The 17187-nt window shown below is 49.1% G+C and overlaps 3 protein-coding genes across 15 annotated transcripts in view; 2 read left to right on the top strand and 1 right to left on the bottom strand.

Moving 5' to 3' along the window:
• The first annotated feature begins 4 nt into the window (after positions 1-4).
• On the top strand, positions 5-3304 carry mfap3l (microfibril associated protein 3 like). Of its 2 annotated transcripts, none has more exons than XM_049752860.2 (3): positions 5-287; positions 1566-1936; positions 2206-3304. In XM_049752860.2, the coding sequence occupies exons 2-3, from the start codon at positions 1672-1674 to the stop codon at positions 3030-3032; spliced, it is 1092 nt and encodes a 363-aa protein (XP_049608817.1). In that variant the 5' UTR covers positions 5-287; positions 1566-1671; the 3' UTR covers positions 3033-3304. The 2 variants fall into 2 exon arrangements, with proteins under 2 accessions (XP_049608817.1, XP_049609620.1); XM_049753663.2 differs by lacking the exon at positions 5-287 and adding an exon at positions 301-497.
• Positions 3305-5441: 2137 nt separating this feature from the next.
• On the bottom strand, positions 5442-11500 carry LOC125990441 (fibrinogen C domain-containing protein 1-like). Of its 7 annotated transcripts, none has more exons than XM_068652562.1 (12): positions 11328-11495; positions 10381-10454; positions 9997-10063; positions 9138-9226; positions 8754-9034; positions 7806-8711; positions 7441-7703; positions 7181-7286; positions 6968-7095; positions 6728-6824; positions 6470-6649; positions 5442-6387 (listed from the first exon to the last, which is right to left on the bottom strand). In XM_068652562.1, exons 1-12 carry the CDS (start codon positions 11346-11348, stop codon positions 6137-6139), a joined length of 2463 nt encoding a protein of 820 aa, XP_068508663.1. In that variant the 5' UTR covers positions 11349-11495; the 3' UTR covers positions 5442-6136. The 7 variants fall into 7 exon arrangements, with proteins under 7 accessions (XP_068508663.1, XP_068508671.1, XP_068508669.1 ...); XM_068652570.1 differs by having other exon boundaries at positions 7806-8075; positions 8700-9034; positions 11328-11491; XM_068652568.1 differs by having other exon boundaries at positions 7441-7535; positions 7848-9034; positions 11328-11500.
• Positions 11501-15381: 3881 nt separating this feature from the next.
• LOC125990264 (uncharacterized) overlaps positions 15382-17187 on the top strand; it is a 7852-nt gene continuing 6046 nt past the window's right edge. For 2 of the 6 annotated variants that reach the window (XM_068652530.1, XM_068652527.1), the window contains exons 1-3: positions 15394-15572; positions 16446-16519; positions 16837-16903. In XM_068652530.1, coding sequence (XP_068508631.1) covers positions 15552-15572; positions 16446-16519; positions 16837-16903 — 162 coding nt within the window. In that variant the 5' untranslated portion in view covers positions 15394-15551. Of the gene's footprint in view, positions 15573-16445; positions 16520-16836; positions 16904-16948 lie in introns of those variants that run through there. The other 4 variants (XM_068652531.1, XM_068652536.1, XM_068652534.1 and 1 more) reach the window with 4 other exon arrangements.

Below are 17187 nucleotides of genomic sequence, written 5' to 3'. Positions count from 1 at the left end.
GTGGGTCGGAGTCAGAGACGAAAGAGAGTTGGAAAGTGCCCTCGAAGGCAGAAGGCCATGTAAAAGCAAAGCACAGCTATCAACTGAAAGTGGGCCCTTTGAACTTTGGGACAGAAAACGCTTAAGATTTGATTGCGACTCGTTGATAAGGAGCAACTGGTGCAGCCAGCACTGGAGCGCCCCTCTGTGGCCAAGCAGTTCGAGGCATGAAGAAAGCGGCTCGCTTGACAGGTCCCGACTCGAGCGAGCATCGTAGCCCCATCTTGGCCCAGCTGACAAGCCCTGTTGTGAGTACAAAAAAAAAAACCGAAGTTACCCTAGAACAGGCGAAATTGCCTCGCCACGTTACCTCGGCGCTTCCGACCGATACGCGAAGGTCGTCGACTTGTGGGCAGCTGCCAGCATTTCCGTTGTGTTCAACGCGAGACCACTGCGACATTATTTGGGAGGAGACGTGTAAAAAAAAAAAAAACATGTTTTTTTTTAAACAAACAAAGGTGAAATGTCTGTCGTTTTGTCGTCGCCACATCGGGTCAGAAGCAGCCGATATGTTGTATTTCCGTCCGCTTTATTTGCGCTCGCGCTTGCTCCGAAGGGTCCCGTGACAAAGAAACACTATCCAGATCATAGCCGTATCCCACATCCGTTTGAACGCCGCACTCTCAATAAAGATGTAGCAATGTATATTAAATCAAAGTGTAATTTATCCCCTTGCGCATAAGCGCCGCTATCTGCGATTATGTGTTTCGTAATATTACAATGTAGTCAGTGGTCGGCCCGTTCGTTGGTTTTTGCAACGAGGCCAGGAAGAAAACGGCGCCGCTTTTTTTCCCCACCCTCTGTCGGCTTGTCGTTTTCAGCCAGCCGAAATGTTTGGCCGCAAAAGGAAAAACCGGTAACGGTGGTCGCAATTAAGTAACGAAGTCACATTTTTTCCAATTTTGCTTCTCGCATTTGAAAACTTCGTGTGTGTACTTCCTTCTGTAATTTGTATCAGACGTCTCACTTTTTTTTGTTGTTGGTGGGATCAGTTTACAACCTTTAGGCAAACAACTCATTAGTTGTTCCAAGTAACAACTAATGCTGCATCGGAACGTTTATAAGACATACTAGACTTGTGGAGAAAATCTACTTTGTCGCACACGAGCTTTTGGGGGTCATTGTGAATGGATTACCGTATTGGCCCGAATATGAGATGACCCCGATTATAAGACGACCCCCTTTTTTTCCAAGACTCAAGTTTGAAAAAAGCCTTTGTCAAGACCCCGAATGTAAGACGAAGCCCCCTTTTTCAGTTTTATTTCAACGAATCGTCTTATATTCGGGCCAATACGGCAATTATATTTGCTAAGGCCGTAGAGAGCACGGAAGCTCAAAAAGTGGTCCCGCTCGACCTGAGCAGTCTGCGGCTCGTGATGGGCTGACACCAAATTGAATGCGATAACTTAACGTGCGTTCCGAATACCTGTGCGTTCAAGTGGCTTTAAGCACGACAATTGAATTGAATTTGTGAGGAGCTACGTCGAACTGTTAGTGTGGGCTCATTTTTAACATCTTGTTTTCAGTGAGATGTTTCCCGCTGCTCAACCCAGATAGCCAATCAGCGAGCGTGGCGCCGCCGGACGGAGGAATGACCTTGTGACACGCTGACAGTCTCAAGCCCACAAAAAGATGTTGCGGGCCGCTGGACTGAACCTTGTGCTTGTTGTGTGCCTTGTGGCTTTCCACACTGCCGCCCCGTCGGGAGACGGAAGCGGCACGGACGTGACGGATGGCGCAGATGGGTCCGTCCCGGCCGCGCTGGCCGCCACGAGCCAGCTGATCGCCCGCGAGGGAAGCTGCGTGCTGATCGACTGCAACGTCACCGGCGAGCCCTTCCCCAGCATCAAGTGGTTCAACTCGCACGGCGACCTCATCCACGCCGACGCTGGTGGCGGTAAGATGCGCTCGATAGAACGGGCTGGTTCCAAGAACTTTTGACTAATTGTTGAGAGCGGAAGAAATGTAAATGATGGCCGATGGTGTCGCGCGGTCGATCGATCGATCGCATGTCCTACACAGTTGCGACTGAGCCAAATGAAAGCGCAGTTGGTGCTTCCTTTTTGACGTGAAATTCATTCTCTCTTCAATAAAACCGGAAGAACTACTCTCGGAGCAAGTACGGTCAAGCGCTTCATGTTTTGCTGGGTTTGCTGTACCGTTCAGGTGGCAAGTGGTGGCTGTTGGAGAATGGCGTCCTCAACATCAGCGCCATTGAATTCGCCGACCGCGGCAAGTACACGTGCGTGGCGTCCAACGCGCACGGCGCCTCCAACTGCACGGTGACGCTGCGCGTGGTCTTAGCCACAGGCGACATGGGCGTCTACTACATGGTGGTGTGCCTGGTGACCTTCACCATCATCATGGTGCTCAACGTCACGCGCCTGTGCATGATGAGCAGCCACCTCAAGAAGACGGAGAAAGCCATCAACGAGTTCTTCCGCACCGAGGGCGCGGAGAAGCTGCAGAAGGCCTTTGAGATCGCCAAGCGCATCCCCATCATCACATCCACCAAGACGGTGGAGCTGGCCAAGGTGACGCAGTTCAAGACCATGGAGCTGGCGCGCTACATCGAGGAGCTGGCGCGCAGCATCCCGCTGCCGCCGCTCATCATGAACTGCCGCACTTTCATGGAGGAGATCCTGGAGGTGGTGGGCGTGGAAGAGATGAGGCACACGTTCCTCAGGCAGGGCCCCGAGGGCCGGCGCCCCACCGACGGCGGCGGCCCCATAGACGCGCTCGGTCTCATGCGCGAGCGGCAGCGACAGCGGGGCCGGCAGCTGGAGCGCAGCCCGTCGCCCGCCGCAGACTCGCGTAACTCCACGGTCCGGGAGCAGCCGCAGCAGCGCATCGCCATCCAGGTGTCGGTGCACCCGCCGTTGGAACCGCCGCCCGCCGCGCCCCTCCAAGAGCACCCCCAAGGGAGCCCCGGCGAGTGTCCCGCCGGGCCGCCGCCGCCGCCCTGCCGGGTTTTCTACGAGAGTCACGTGTGAGCGACGAGATGACTCGGCGAGCTGTTCTGGCAACTGAGCGATGATGGCGTGCCGGCATTTCATTTTGCGTCTCGCTTGAATGTCAACAAATCTTTTGCTGCAAGCGACTGCCATCATGTCGCCTCGTTTTCATGCCGTCATTCCTTCCTTCCATTTTCACTGAGCAGGTTTGGATTTGGTCCATTTTTGTCCTGAAATTGTAGTAAAGCAAAACTAACAAAAAACAATTTCATGAAATGAAAACGCATAATAAAAGAAAACCTTAGCAAAAGGCCTTTTGCTTTAATGTCATGTATGAACGCTTGAGCTGAGGTTGAGAGTTACAGGCAGGCCAATAGAATAGGCTTTTAGGAACCATAGTTTGTTTGACTTGATCTTAGTTCCTGTTTTTATTGCACTCAACAAATTTCAACAACTATAAGTAAAGCACAACCTTTTCAAAGAAGAAAATCAAAAGCAGCAAGCTTCATGAAAAGTGCCACACCTGCCCTCACCCCCACTTTCCGATTGGCTGTTTGCTCTGTGACGTCACTCGGACACTTCATTAGGTACACCGCCATTTTCAGCTGTTCCTAATAACAGGCCACTCACTTCATGAGGGAAAAAGCTTCAATGAACGTGATGAGTGGCGCAACCGCCCTCACCCCCACTTTCTGATTGGCTCTTGGATCTGTGACGTCACTCGGACACTCCATTAGGTACATGGCCATTTTCAGCTTCGTTCCCGAAGATTCACGAGTGAGTGACAGACAGCTTTGCTGTTATGCCAGCCGTCACACGTTATGCCGACATTGATGTTTTAATTGTGTATTTGTTGGATTGTAGTTGATGGTGTTATTATACCGAATGATTTTGTGTCTGTATAAAAGGTTGAAAATAAAAATCACCAACTCATATGACAACGTGAAACACATATACATACATATTGTCATATAAAGCAGTTAACCAAATGGCTCATTTTTATGTTTCAATTGGCGAATATAAAAACAAGGAATCAAACACCAGACAAGTTTTAACATTACTGCTTATTAAAATAATAATAATAAAAGTAAATTTCAAACAGCAATCTAATGTGAAATTGCAGTAGATAGATTGGACGACAATATTTAGGCGTATAGATGCATACACGTTACTTAAAAACTACGATAAGTGTTTTAAAATAAAGATGACCCAAAGAGAAGCATAATTTCAAAGTCAAAGTCAGCTTTATTGTCAATTTCTCCACATGCCAAAGACACACAAAGAAACCGAAATTTCGTTCCCCCCTATCCCACGGTGACAAGACATGGCTCACAACAGACAAACAGTAAACAAGTATAACAAAAGCGTGCTGAATAAATAATGAATAAATAACACAACAATAAATAAATAATTAAGAGGAGCACAAAAAGAAAAAAACAAAAAAGAGCAAGTGCGCGTACAGCAGACATTCCCGAAAATAGCGCAACAGTGCCGCACGCTACGCAGAAGGGGGTAGCGAGTTCAGGGCCCTAACAGCCTGGAGAATTTCCCCGTTTTTGCATAAGTAAAGTAAGTTTTGCGCATTCCTTCATCCAATAAAATTAGCCGTGTGTGTGTGTGTGTGCGCGCGTGTGTGTGTGTGCGCGCGTGTGTCTGTGTGAATGAGTGAGTGATAAAAAAGAGCCGCACAGGTAGTGAACAGCAGGAGCGCAAAGGACCTATATCTTTATATATATATATATATATATATATATATATATATATATATATATATATATATATATATATATATATATATATATATATATATATATATATATATAAAGATGGCTTTGTGTGTGTGTGCTGTGAATTTTCTATGTTAAGCGGCTTTGAGTGTTTAGAAAAGCGCTATATAAAACCGATCTATTACATATATATATATATATATATATATATATATATATATATATATATATATATATATATATATATATATATATATATATATATATATATATATATATATATATATATATATATATATATATATATATATATAATTCGACCTCCAAATTTTGCTCGACAACCGAATCAAAAAACAAAAACAAAAAACCATCTAGAATGTTTTGTTTGAATTCCGATTCGCTCCACATCGTAAAATATACGTGAAAAAAAAAAACAATCAATCATCAAATCAAAGGATTATCAAGAGAAAGTTTGCGAGACATCTCAACTGTTTGTACAAACGACGACAATTCCACTCGCCATTTGCCATTCAAGCGAAAATGATGCCGGCGCAAACCTCTTTGGATTGTAAAACTCAACCTTCGTAAAGGGAGGGGACAAAAAGGAGACTGAGGGTGTAAATAAATTGCTGGAATGGGTGGAGTAATTAAGCAGTTGGCCTCGTTCCCAGAATCCAAATTTTGGTTCCAAAAAAGAAAAGAAAAGAAAATGAAACTTAGCTCCTGAAACACTTTTAATTCAATATTCCACACAACATAACTACACGATGATTACTTTAACAGTCCTTACTCACGTGAGAATACATTCATGTATGAATAAAACATCCATATTGAATACATGTTGATGATCCATCCATCCATCCATCCATCCATCCATCCATCCATCCATCCATCCATCCATCCATCCATCCATCCATCCATCCATCCATCCATCCATCCATCCATCCAACCCGGTGACATCAACAGCAATAAACCATGTTTGAAAATATTCAAGTGAAACGACGCAAAAAGGAAGAAAATGAAACCTAACTCAATATTCAACGCCACCTAACGAAACAATGGTTATGAGCAAAGCAAAACATCCTAAAATGATCCAAGAGTGAGTGAGTGAGTGTGTGTGTGTGTGTGTGTGTGTGTGTGTGTGTGTGTGTGTGTGTGTGTGTGTGTGTGTGTGTGTGTGCGCGCGCGCGTATCATTCAAAACAGGTTGTGTTTCCCGAGTCAATAACTTCGACTAATCGAACGACGTTTTTACTATGTCACGTCAGTCTAAATTTGGCACCGTCTGCTGGTGAAATTTGGAACTACAACAGCGCCAAACTGCCCTTTAATAATTCATCCTTTTGAGGAACTGCGCAAATGGGTGACGTCGGGCAGCACCCACGTGGTCCCACGGGGATGCCGTTCCCGCCCGGGCTCACTTTCTGGGCCGGATCTTCATCTCCACGAATCTCAGGCAGGGTTCCTCCGGTCCCCCCAAATAACGCCAGATTGCATTGGTACCGTCGCAGGTGCCGCTTTCCTTGTACAGCCCGTTCAGACTGGACCAGTAACACTGTTCGTACCACCAAGCGCCCTTCCAGAGGTTGGCGCAATTGGCGGCAGTGGTGTCTTGGTCGCGGTCCTTGGTGCTGAACTTCATCCCAGAATGTCCAGACAATCGATCGCCTGCAAAGCACACAAACTCGCTTTTGAGCACACGCAGGGGGCGCAGGTGTGCCCCCCCCTCACCCCCGGCGGAAGTCGCTACCTGCGTCTCCAGAGTAGCCGCTCACATACAGCTGGTAGCCGTCCTTCTCGGGGTCCCGCAAGCTCCAGCCCACCCAGAACTCGTCGTAGCGAGCGTAGTACTTGCGGCCGTCGGATGTGGTGAAGTCGATCCGCAACTGGTAAGGGCCCGAGAACGTCAGAGCGTAGATGTTCCGCAGGCCTGCCAACACGCAAAGGCGGCAACGCTACGTCTCGCGAACCACAAAGGCGTGACAAGAAGGATGTCTTGGTTTCAGACCGAGCCAGTGCCCTCCGGTGAGGTCTCCGAAGCCCTCGCGGTAGTCGTCCCAACCCCGAAAGAAGTCGACTGTGTCGTCCCTTCTCCTCTGGATCACCTGCAAACGCACACACGCACACCATCAGCGAAGCAAACGAGCATGACTGGCCAACTGGACGTTCAGCGTTGAAGAAAAGTGCCAACTTTATTGGGGAAGGCTTCACGAGGGGACCTCTGGGGTGTTTGTTTGCAAGCACTTACGGTCCAGCCTCCCCCGTCCTGCCACATGTTGCAGTAAGCCTTGAAGCTGTTGGACCCGCTAAAGAGCAGATAGACTCCAGTTGACTTTCCCGCCGCCTTGATGTCACTGCAGTCTCTGGGCATGAGACCTGAAGCAAAAAAACAAACAAACACGTGAGAGCGCAAAAGAGACGCCCGCTTTAAACCAACTGGACACGCTCGCTCGCGAGCTACCTTGGAGTAGTTCCCTGTGAAGTGTGGGCTGATCCACCACCTTCTGCCGCAGGCTGGACAAAGCCCCACTGACGTCGTGTAACTCCTTCTTCTCTTGTGACAGCTCCTGCGCACCAAGCGTTTGAAAGAACTGAAATGAGATCTCCAACTGGGACACTTGGTTTGCATCCTTCAACAATACTTTTGTTCTTATTCAAAGGAGATAGTAGTTTGTGTGGAAGAGGAGGGAGGGATGTTAAGTCCTGAAAGGTCCACCTCACCTGAGACATGCTCTTGTAGTCCGTCTCCAGGTCTTTCAGTATCTGATTCAGAAGGCCTTTGTTGCTGCGCAATGCCGTCTGACCAGCCTCCTGACCTGCCTTCAGCTCTGCCAAGGCCGTCTGACCAGCCTCCTGACCCACCTTCAGCTGTGCCAATGCCTCCTGACCGGCCTCCTGACCCACCTTCAGCTGTGCCACTTCCGTCTGACCTGCCTTCAGCTCTGCCAACGCCGTCTGACCTTCCTTCTGACCTTCCTTCAGCTCTGCCAATGCCTCCTGACCGGCCTCCTGACCCGCCTTCAGCTCTGCCAATGCCTCCTGACCGGCCTCCTGACCCGCCTTCAGCTCTCCCAATGCCATCTGACCTGCCTTCAGCTCTGCCAATGCCTCCTGACCGGCCTCCTGACCCGCCTTCAGCTCTGCCAAGGCCGTCTGACCTGCCTTCAGCTCTGCCAATGCCGTCCGACCAGCCTCCTGACCTGCCTTCAGCTCTGCCAAGGCCGTCTGACCAGCCTCCTGACCCAGCTTCAGCTCTGCCAATGCCTCCTGACCGGCCTCCTGACCCACCTTCAGCTGTGCCACTTCCGTCTGACCTGCCTTCAGCTCTGCCAACGCCGTCTGACCTTCCTTCTGACCTTCCTTCAGCTCTGCCAATGCCTCCTGACCGGCCTCCTGACCCGCCTTCAGCTCTGCCACTGCCTCCTGACCGGCCTCCTGACCCGCCTTCAGCTCTCCCAATGCCATCTGACCTGCCTTCAGCTCTGCCAAGGACGTCTGACCTGCCTTCAGCTCTGCCTTCAGCTCTGCCAAGGCCATCTGACCTTCCTTCAGCTCTGCCTTCAACTCTGTCAATGCCTCTTGACCGGCCTCCTGACCAGCCTTCAGCTCTACCAATGCCTCCTGACCTGCCTCCTGACCCGCCTTCAGCTCTGCCAAGGCCGTCTGACCTGCCTTCAGCTCTGCCAATGCTGTCTGACCAGCCTCCTGACCTGCCTTCAGCTCTGCCAAGGCTGTCTGACCAGCCTCCTGACCTGCCTTCAGGTCTGCCAATGCCTCCTGACCGACCTCCTGACCCGCCTTCAGCTCTGCCAATGCCTCCTGACCGGCCTCCTGACCCGCCACCAGCTCTGCCAATGCCTCCTGACCTGCCTCCTGACCCTCCTTCAGCTCTGCCAATGCCTCCTGACCTGCCTCCTGACCCGCCTTCAGCTCTCCCACTGCCATCTGACCTGCCTTCAGCTCTGCCAAGGCCGTCTGACCTTCCTTCAGCTCTGCCTTCAGCTCTGCCAATGCCTCCTGACCTGCCTCCTGACCCGCCTTCAGCTCTGCCAAGGCCGTCTGACCTGCCTTCAGCTCTGCCAATGCCGTCTGACCTGCCTCCTGACCCGCCTTCAGCTCTGCCTTCAGCTCTGCCAAGGACGTCTGACCTGCCTCCAGATCTGCCTCCAGCTCTGCCTTCAGCTCTGCCTTCAGCTCTGCCAATGCGGTCTGCAGCGCCGCCCAGTGGCGGGCTAAGTCGGTGCGGTTGTGGTCCGGGATGCTGTTGGGCAAAGTCGCCACCAGCGCGCGCAACTCTTTGACGATGTCCTGAGGCCTTGGAACACATAAAAAGTGTACATTAAGTCAAGTTGCCATGCTTTGCTGCTTTCAAAATTGCACCCCAGCCGGGAATTTGACTGGAATTTGAATTTGCCTACCTGTTCAAGTGGAAGAAGACGCTGTTTTGGATGACAAGCACGACCAAGAGGACCACGGCCAGAATGGAGCCCCAGCGTATCTGAACAAACTGAGCGCAAACGACGTCACAGGTGGCGGCGGCGTCTCTCTCTCTCGCTCTCTCTCTCTCTTTCTCTCTCTCGCTCTCTCTCTCTCTCGCTCTCTCTCTCTCGCTCTCTCTCTCTGACTCTCTGACTCGCAAATGCTTTCAACTCGAGCAAGACATTCGTCAAGCGCGTGCGCGTCTATGCGTACCTTGCGCTTTGGGGTGTCGCCGATCAGGTTGTGGGTGCTTTGGTTCATCTCGAACCACTTGTCATTTAACATTTTGCGCTCCCACTCCATTCTTTCTTCCTCGGTACGAATGAATGTCCCTAGCCGTGTACGTGTCGTTTGTTCTGCGTGCGTCTAATGCCGTATTTTGTGGGCAGCCAAGTGGCGTGAAGTTTTCCTTCCACTTGACGTTGGTTTTGACCTTGTTTGCGGCAACGAGACGGGACGACATTTCTTTGATTGGTTGATTGGTTGGTTGGTTGGTTGGTTGGTCGGTCGGTCGGTCGGTCGGTCGGTCGGTTGGTCTTTATCTATCTATCTATCTATCTCTTCATTCATCTAGACATGTATTTTTGGATTGATCGATTCATTCCTGTATTCCCTCATTTATCTATTACACTTCCACTTGAAAAATGAGAGGGAACATTGGTGCCGACACCGTGAGTTCGATTCCCACGTTTGACGCTGTGAACGCGTGCGTGTGCGTGTGCGTGTGCGAGTGACCAAAACCAAAAAGCGCATGTGTACATACATGAGTGTGCGAGAAACAATAAAGAGGAGCAATACCCGACGCCGCCGTGGTGTGGTGTCTTGTCCCTCATGAGATGGCAACTGAAACTGCAAACCCAACAGACTGAAACACAGAAAAAGACAAGCGCTCGAAAGCTGAGCAGAAAGTCAGCCAAGGCAAAGCCACGTAACGTCGCGAGCCCGGCCGGCCGGCCGGCGCTATTTCAGAGAGAGAGAGAAAAAAAAAAAAAAGGATGCAACTCCAAACGGCAGACTTTGTCGTCGAGTCATCATAACACTACATTTGATTGATGAGGCAGGCGCCTTTCGAAGCACTCAAGGTCGCCGTACGGACGTCGAATCGCAGCATTCCAAAGGGGGGGAAAAAAAAAAAACCCAAATAGGACTGGAGCAGAGTGATGGATAGATAAGCTGACTCACGTGTCTGACCGGCCGACGGCCACAGGCAAAGATGCTCCTCCGGACCCGCCGTCGTCAGTGGTCCCGGAACGCTCCTGTGTGAATTTAAATGGCGGAAGTTAGTCTATTTGCAGCTTTGAAAGAAGTGGTCACGGTAAAAGACGTCTGAAAGAAGACCTATTTACAGCATTGTCGACCTTGTTCCAAAAAGTTGTGATAAAAGAGTCCTCAACAGGATGTCGACTTCTGCTCTGGTGAATTGTGGCCACTAGAGGTCCCTGGTTAACCAAGGTTAATAACGCTACGCGCACCTCCCAATGTTGCGCACCTACGCGCACGCACGCAACGCTACGTGCATCTCCCAATGTTGCGCGCGCACGCACGCACGCACGCACGCACACACTAACCGTTATACGTACGTGAACGTTTTCTGCATGTTGTTTATGCTATTATTGTATTATTTACACGAACGAAACCTTTGTCGAATGTTCTCATCGCAAAATATCCATCCACTTCAACGTTTTCGTATCCATCGATTGACACGCAGAAAAAAATGAACGGTCGAGAGGGTGCGGTCATGCAATGGCGGCCCTGCCGCGAGGCAGACGAGGCCGTTCCCTGCAACCGCCCCAAAACGATCTCTCTCTCTCTTTTTTTTTAGCCATTCTTTTCTTTCCAAGTTGTTCTCACTCACGGCAATGCATATTTGGATGTCAAGGATGGAATGCAACGGAGGGTGCCTTTTAGGAATGATATCCAAATATGCATTGATATGAGTGAGAACAACTTGGAGAGAAAATGATCATTGAAAGATGTGTTCTTCATTGAAAGATGTTTTTTTTTTTTTTTTTAGGCCGAGCGCAAGGGCCGCCCGCCTTCGAAGACACCGATCAAGCTTGACGTCTTCCTAAGGGCTGACCAAAGTAGTGATAGTCACGCGCACGCACTGTAAATGATGCAATTACAACCTGCATGGTCTGAAGCTCCATCGCTCCTTTGCAGTCGGGTCAGCGTGTTGACGGCAGCAGAGGAAGGCTGCCGGCGGTGTCCTTAACAATAGTTGGCTCCAAAATGACACGCGCACGCACATATGCACCTCGAATGGAACCAAGGCGGGCATCGCTTTACTGGAAACGGGGGAAGAGGCGGAGAAACGAAGACGAAACCTAACTCCCAGACACACACGGATACTTATTAAGGAACACTTTGTTCTCAAATGGATACTTTTCTTGCGGTGTCGGCAAAATACCTTTGGTATTTGCTTGTTGCTGAGTGATGCCTGGATGCAGGCGAGTGCCACCCACGTCATAGTGAGCCCGACGACACTCATTTCGGTGCTCTCGTGCGTCGCGACTGAGTGAAGGAAGAAGAATTTTCGTTCATGAGATAAATAATCGTCAAAGAGTTTGGAGATGCTGAATCATTTCAGGGACTGTAACGTCAGTCCACGTGCTGCCTGCCACTTGGCCAGGCGAGCTTGTTTTTTACTCAAGTGCGGCCTACGTCAAAGGAGTCCACATCCAACTTTTTCATCTATTGCCAAAAGATATGGAAAGGAAGACGTCTTCTCAAGTCACGGCTCTTTTCTTTTTTTTTTAAACACCAAACAATTCAAGCGGCCTTTTTTTCTGGTAGTTACAAACAAAACAAAGATTTGATGGCCAGTTGCAAGGTTCTTTTCAAATGGCGTCACCTGCATGGCTGACAAGAATCAAATATGAAAGAAAGAAACTGAAATATATATGCACCCAAAAAAAATCAGCTAGGCATATTTTTTCTCACCATCATCATCATCAACCAGTTTCAAGATGCTGAATCATTTCAAGGACTGAAATCCAGTCCACTTTTGTCATTCCGCCTGCCACTCGGGGAGTGAAAAGTTGTTGTTGTTTTTTTTTTTTTTGAACTAGCAAAAGAAGACATGTTGGAATTTCACACCTCGTAAAAGAAAGCTACATAATCATCACTGTGACTATCAGTTCCTCGCCGCTCGCTGGCTGGCTGGCTGGCTGGCTGGCTGGCTGGCAAAAAGTCAAGGTAACATTGTTGAAAAACGGGAACCATCAAGAGCCTGTTCAACTTGGCACATCAAAAGTGTTTGTGCTCGACACTTGCGCATTCGAGTCTGTCTTTCGATGCTTATGCTGTTCTTTCGGTGAACGTTTTTCATTTGAAAAGACTGTTCTGAACTACGGACGTGGGAACCCATTCCTCCCTCCCTCCCTCCCTCCACCTGGTGAAAAGCATCGCAACGCAGGGTGTGAACCCCCCCACAGGTAGTATAGTCACAGAGGGCAGAACTGCTGGGGGAAAGATTCAAACGTGTCCTCCTGCGCTCTGGTGCTCTCCAAAATGCCACATCTCCACTGTCATCGAGAGCCCAATGAGGAACATCCCAATCGTGTTGATTCGATCAAACAATGCGCCTCCTCACAGTACTGCCGTTTGAGCCAACAAGTAACCAGGCAAGTTTCGCTCGTTGGTGCAACACATTGCTGTCCTGCAGACCTGTGGCGTGGCGTGGCGTGGCGTGGCGTGGCGTGGCTTCTCTTCAGACTGCTGCTGACGAGGGACTCAGCCTTCCTGACTCTCTCTGCCTGAGGCCATTTGAAAATCCTTCCCAGTGTCCGTTCCGTCTTCATTCAAAACACAGGACAACAATACAGGCAAGGCTCTGTGTTCAGGTCATATGTTACTCACAGCTACAATCTGGGAGAGTTGGTGTGGTGGATTGACACTGACCTTGGTGGAAGTTGCCTTGCTTGAATTCCCCTCCAGTCTGGAGCTAGTAAAAGAGAAGACTTTGACTTTGAGAGCAGTCATTGGCTTTGAACCAGGACTGAGCCAGGATTCTCGTGGGCATTATGTGATGTGGCATGGCATAGTGCAGGAGGACTGCGACAATGACCTACCTGCCTGCCTGGGAAGTGGAGTGAGGAGAGCAGCATCAGTAAATACGAACATCTTCCCACGTGCTGTGCACGTCGACACTGTGCAGTGATGCATCGTTGGAACTGTCGGGGGAAAAACAAAAATGTTGATAATGTTCACGTTGACAAAGAAAGTTATTCTTTCACGTTTTCAAGTTTCTTTTTCTGGCTGTCATCAACTTCACATACATGTATGAATTGTTGCATTAATGAATGTCTCGGAACAAACGTAGACTCAAAAGCTATTTTGGTTGCGGTCGGTGAACCTTGTCATTGAAAAAAAAAAGATCATATAGGCTTATTGATGACAAGGGAATTAATCAATGAGCACGATAAAACATAATTACAGAAATACGTACTTAAAGCCATTTCCCACAGTGGAAGTTTTCTGTAAGCTTAAAAAAAAAAAAAAAAGGCCAAGTACATATTTACCTTGTATTCGTCCTGCATCAGGAGCATGAAATTCACGACGAAATACGGTGACGCCATCGCTAAAAATGAAATGTGTAATATCTGCAACACCGTAGCAGCACAAACGAAACTTTTTGCAGCACAAACGGACGGTACCATTTTGGGTCCATTTGGAGGAAAAGGGGGGGCTGGCTGACGTCCTCGCCAGAAAATAAATGTGTAATCTCTACGAAACCGAAGCAGCACAAACGAAGGTTTTTACGGCACAAACCAGCACAAACGAACGGTACCATATTGGGTTCATTTGGAGCAGATCGGGTGAACTCTGGATGACCTATCAAATAATCTTTCAAAAACCATAGCAGCACAAACGGAAATGTTTGCTGCACAAACGAAACAGACTATTGTCCTTCAATTTTGCGTGGCCTGGTGGACCAGCTTCACGCAGGTGCTCCACCTCTGTCGTACACCTCGCGTCATCCGGGCATCGAGCTCCATTGGACTCTATCAACTTCAATGAGTGCGGGGGTGCGGGCGGTTGAACATGCAATGGTATACCCCAACGTTAGGCACGCTATAGACAACTTTGATGCAAAAAAGGTGTTTTATGACATTGCGTGCTGGATTTTCTTGAATTAAAAAAACACACACACTTATACAACTTGGGTTGTAGCCAGGGATGGCCCGGCCCGGCCCCGCACCGCCCCGACGCGCCGCGCCGCGCCGCCATGTTGGAGAGTCTTCCCTTCAACGAGCGACATGCAGACGCACGAGCTAAATTGGACTCTACCAATTTCAATGAGTGCTGGGGGGGTTGAACTTGAGACACCGGGAAGAGAACTGCGATGCCAAATGGGTGTTGTGTAGTTCCCAACATTGAAAAGGTATTGAATTGAAAGCGTGAATAAAACTTCATGAACTTGTAGCCTCTAAAATGATGGCCCCCACCGGCCCCACATTGGAAAAAGTCGCCAATCCCCCGATTCGCCAGCATGCCATTGGGGATGTCTCAGGATCCACACACGCACACACACGCGCGCACACACACACAAGGTCATTTCTCATTTGTTGGACTTTCACTTTTTCTGCATTCCCCACATGTCAGCTTTTACGCATATTTAATGCGGGTTTCAACTCAGGCAGCCACAAATGATAGCTTGACTAGTTCTCTAGTCAACCATGGTGGTCCCTATTCAATGACAGCACATCACAACAGCAAGCAGCTGCTCTTGCATAACCCGTTTCATAGCTGAGTGCCTGAACTCTTTTGGATGGTCTACAAAATAAAAATGACAATAAACATAAAAGTACATTTAGCTTTGATGGAACTCTGCAGCTTGCACTCAATGTACGAGGTGCTGCTGCTGCTGCTGCTGCTGCGGCTGCGGCTGCGGCTGCGGCTGCTGCTCCTTGCCGTCCTGACTCTTCATCAATTGGAATTTTACCGATTAAATGGAATGTCACTTCTTGAGTGACATTACACTCAGTCGCGACGCACGAGAGCACCGAAATGAGCGTCGTCGGGCCCACTGTGACGTGGGTGGCACTCACCTGCATCCAGGCATCACTCGGCAACAAGCAAATACCAAAGGTATTTTGCCGACACCGCAAGAAAAGTATCCATTTGAGAACAAAGTGTTCCTTAATAAGTATCCGTGTGTGTCTGGGAGTTAGGTTTCGTCTTCGTTTCTCCGCCTCTTCCCCCGTTTCCAGTAAAGCGATGCCCGCCTTGGTTCCATTCGAGGTGCATATGTGCGTGCGCGTGTCATTTTGGAGCCAACTATTGTTAAGGACACCGCCGGCAGCCTTCCTCTGCTGCCGTCAACACGCTGACCCGACTGCAAAGGAGCGATGGAGCTTCAGACCATGCAGGTTGTAATTGCATCATTTACAGTGCGTGCGCGTGACTATCACTACTTTGGTCAGCCCTTAGGAAGACGTCAAGCTTGATCGGTGTCTTCAAAGGCGGGCGGCCCTTGCGCTCGGCCTAAAAAAAAAAAAAAAACATCTTTCAATGAAGAACACATCTTTCAATGATCATTTTCTCTCCAAGTTGTTCTCACTCATATCAATGCATATTTGGATATCATTCCTAAAAGGCACCCTCCGTTGCATTCCATCCTTGACATCCAAATATGCATTGCCGTGAGTGAGAACAACTTGGAAAGAAAAGAATGGCTAAAAAAAAAAGAGAGAGAGAGATCGTTTTGGGGCGGTTGCAGGGAACGGCCTCGTCTGCCTCGCGGCAGGGCCGCCATTGCATGACCGCACCCTCTCGACCGTTCATTTTTTTCTGCGTGTCAATCGATGGATACGAAAACGTTGAAGTGGATGGATATTTTGCGATGAGAACATTCGACAAAGGTTTCGTTCGTGTAAATAATACAATAATAGCATAAACAACATGCAGAAAACGTTCACGTACGTATAACGGTTAGTGTGTGCGTGCGTGCGTGCGTGCGTGCGCGCGCAACATTGGGAGATGCACGTAGCGTTGCGTGCGTGCGCGTAGGTGCGCAACATTGGGAGGTGCGCGTAGCGTTATTAACCTTGGTTAACCAGGGACCTCTAGTGGCCACAATTCACCATAGCAGAAGTCGACATCCTGTTGAGGACTCTTTTATCACAACTTTTTGGAACAAGGTCGACAATGCTGTAAATAGGTCTTCTTTCAGACGTCTTTTACCGTGACCACTTCTTTCAAAGCTGCAAATAGACTAACTTCCGCCATTTAAATTCACACAGGAGCGTTCCGGGACCACTGACGACGGCGGGTCCGGAGGAGCATCTTTGCCTGTGGCCGTCGGCCGGTCAGACACGTGAGTCAGCTTATCTATCCATCACTCTGCTCCAGTCCTATTTGGGTTTTTTTTTTTTCCCCCCCTTTGGAATGCTGCGATTCGACGTCCGTACGGCGACCTTGAGTGCTTCGAAAGGCGCCTGCCTCATCAATCAAATGTAGTGTTATGATGACTCGACGACAAAGTCTGCCGTTTGGAGTTGCATCCTTTTTTTTTTTTTTCTCTCTCTCTCTGAAATAGCGCCGGCCGGCCGGCCGGGCTCGCGACGTTACGTGGCTTTGCCTTGGCTGACTTTCTGCTCAGCTTTCGAGCGCTTGTCTTTTTCTGTGTTTCAGTCTGTTGGGTTTGCAGTTTCAGTTGCCATCTCATGAGGGACAAGACACCACACCACGGCGGCGTCGGGTATTGCTCCTCTTTATTGTTTCTCGCACACTCATGTATGTACACATGCGCTTTTTGGTTTTGGTCACTCGCACACGCACACGCACACGCACGCGTTCACAGCGTCAAACGTGGGAATCGAACTCACGGTGTCGGCACCAATGTTCCCTCTCATTTTTCAAGTGGAAGTGTAATAGATAAATGAGGGAATACAGGAATGAATCGATCAATCCAAAAATACATGTCTAGATGAATGAAGAGATAGATAGATAGATAGATAAAGACCAACCGACCGACCGACCGAC

This window comes from Syngnathus scovelli, chromosome 1, assembly GCF_024217435.2.
Source record: "Syngnathus scovelli strain Florida chromosome 1, RoL_Ssco_1.2, whole genome shotgun sequence".
NCBI classification, from domain to species: domain Eukaryota; kingdom Metazoa; phylum Chordata; class Actinopteri; order Syngnathiformes; family Syngnathidae; genus Syngnathus; species Syngnathus scovelli.
Note: the sequence above shows the minus strand (reverse complement) of the source record. Positions and strands in the feature narration are given on the sequence as shown.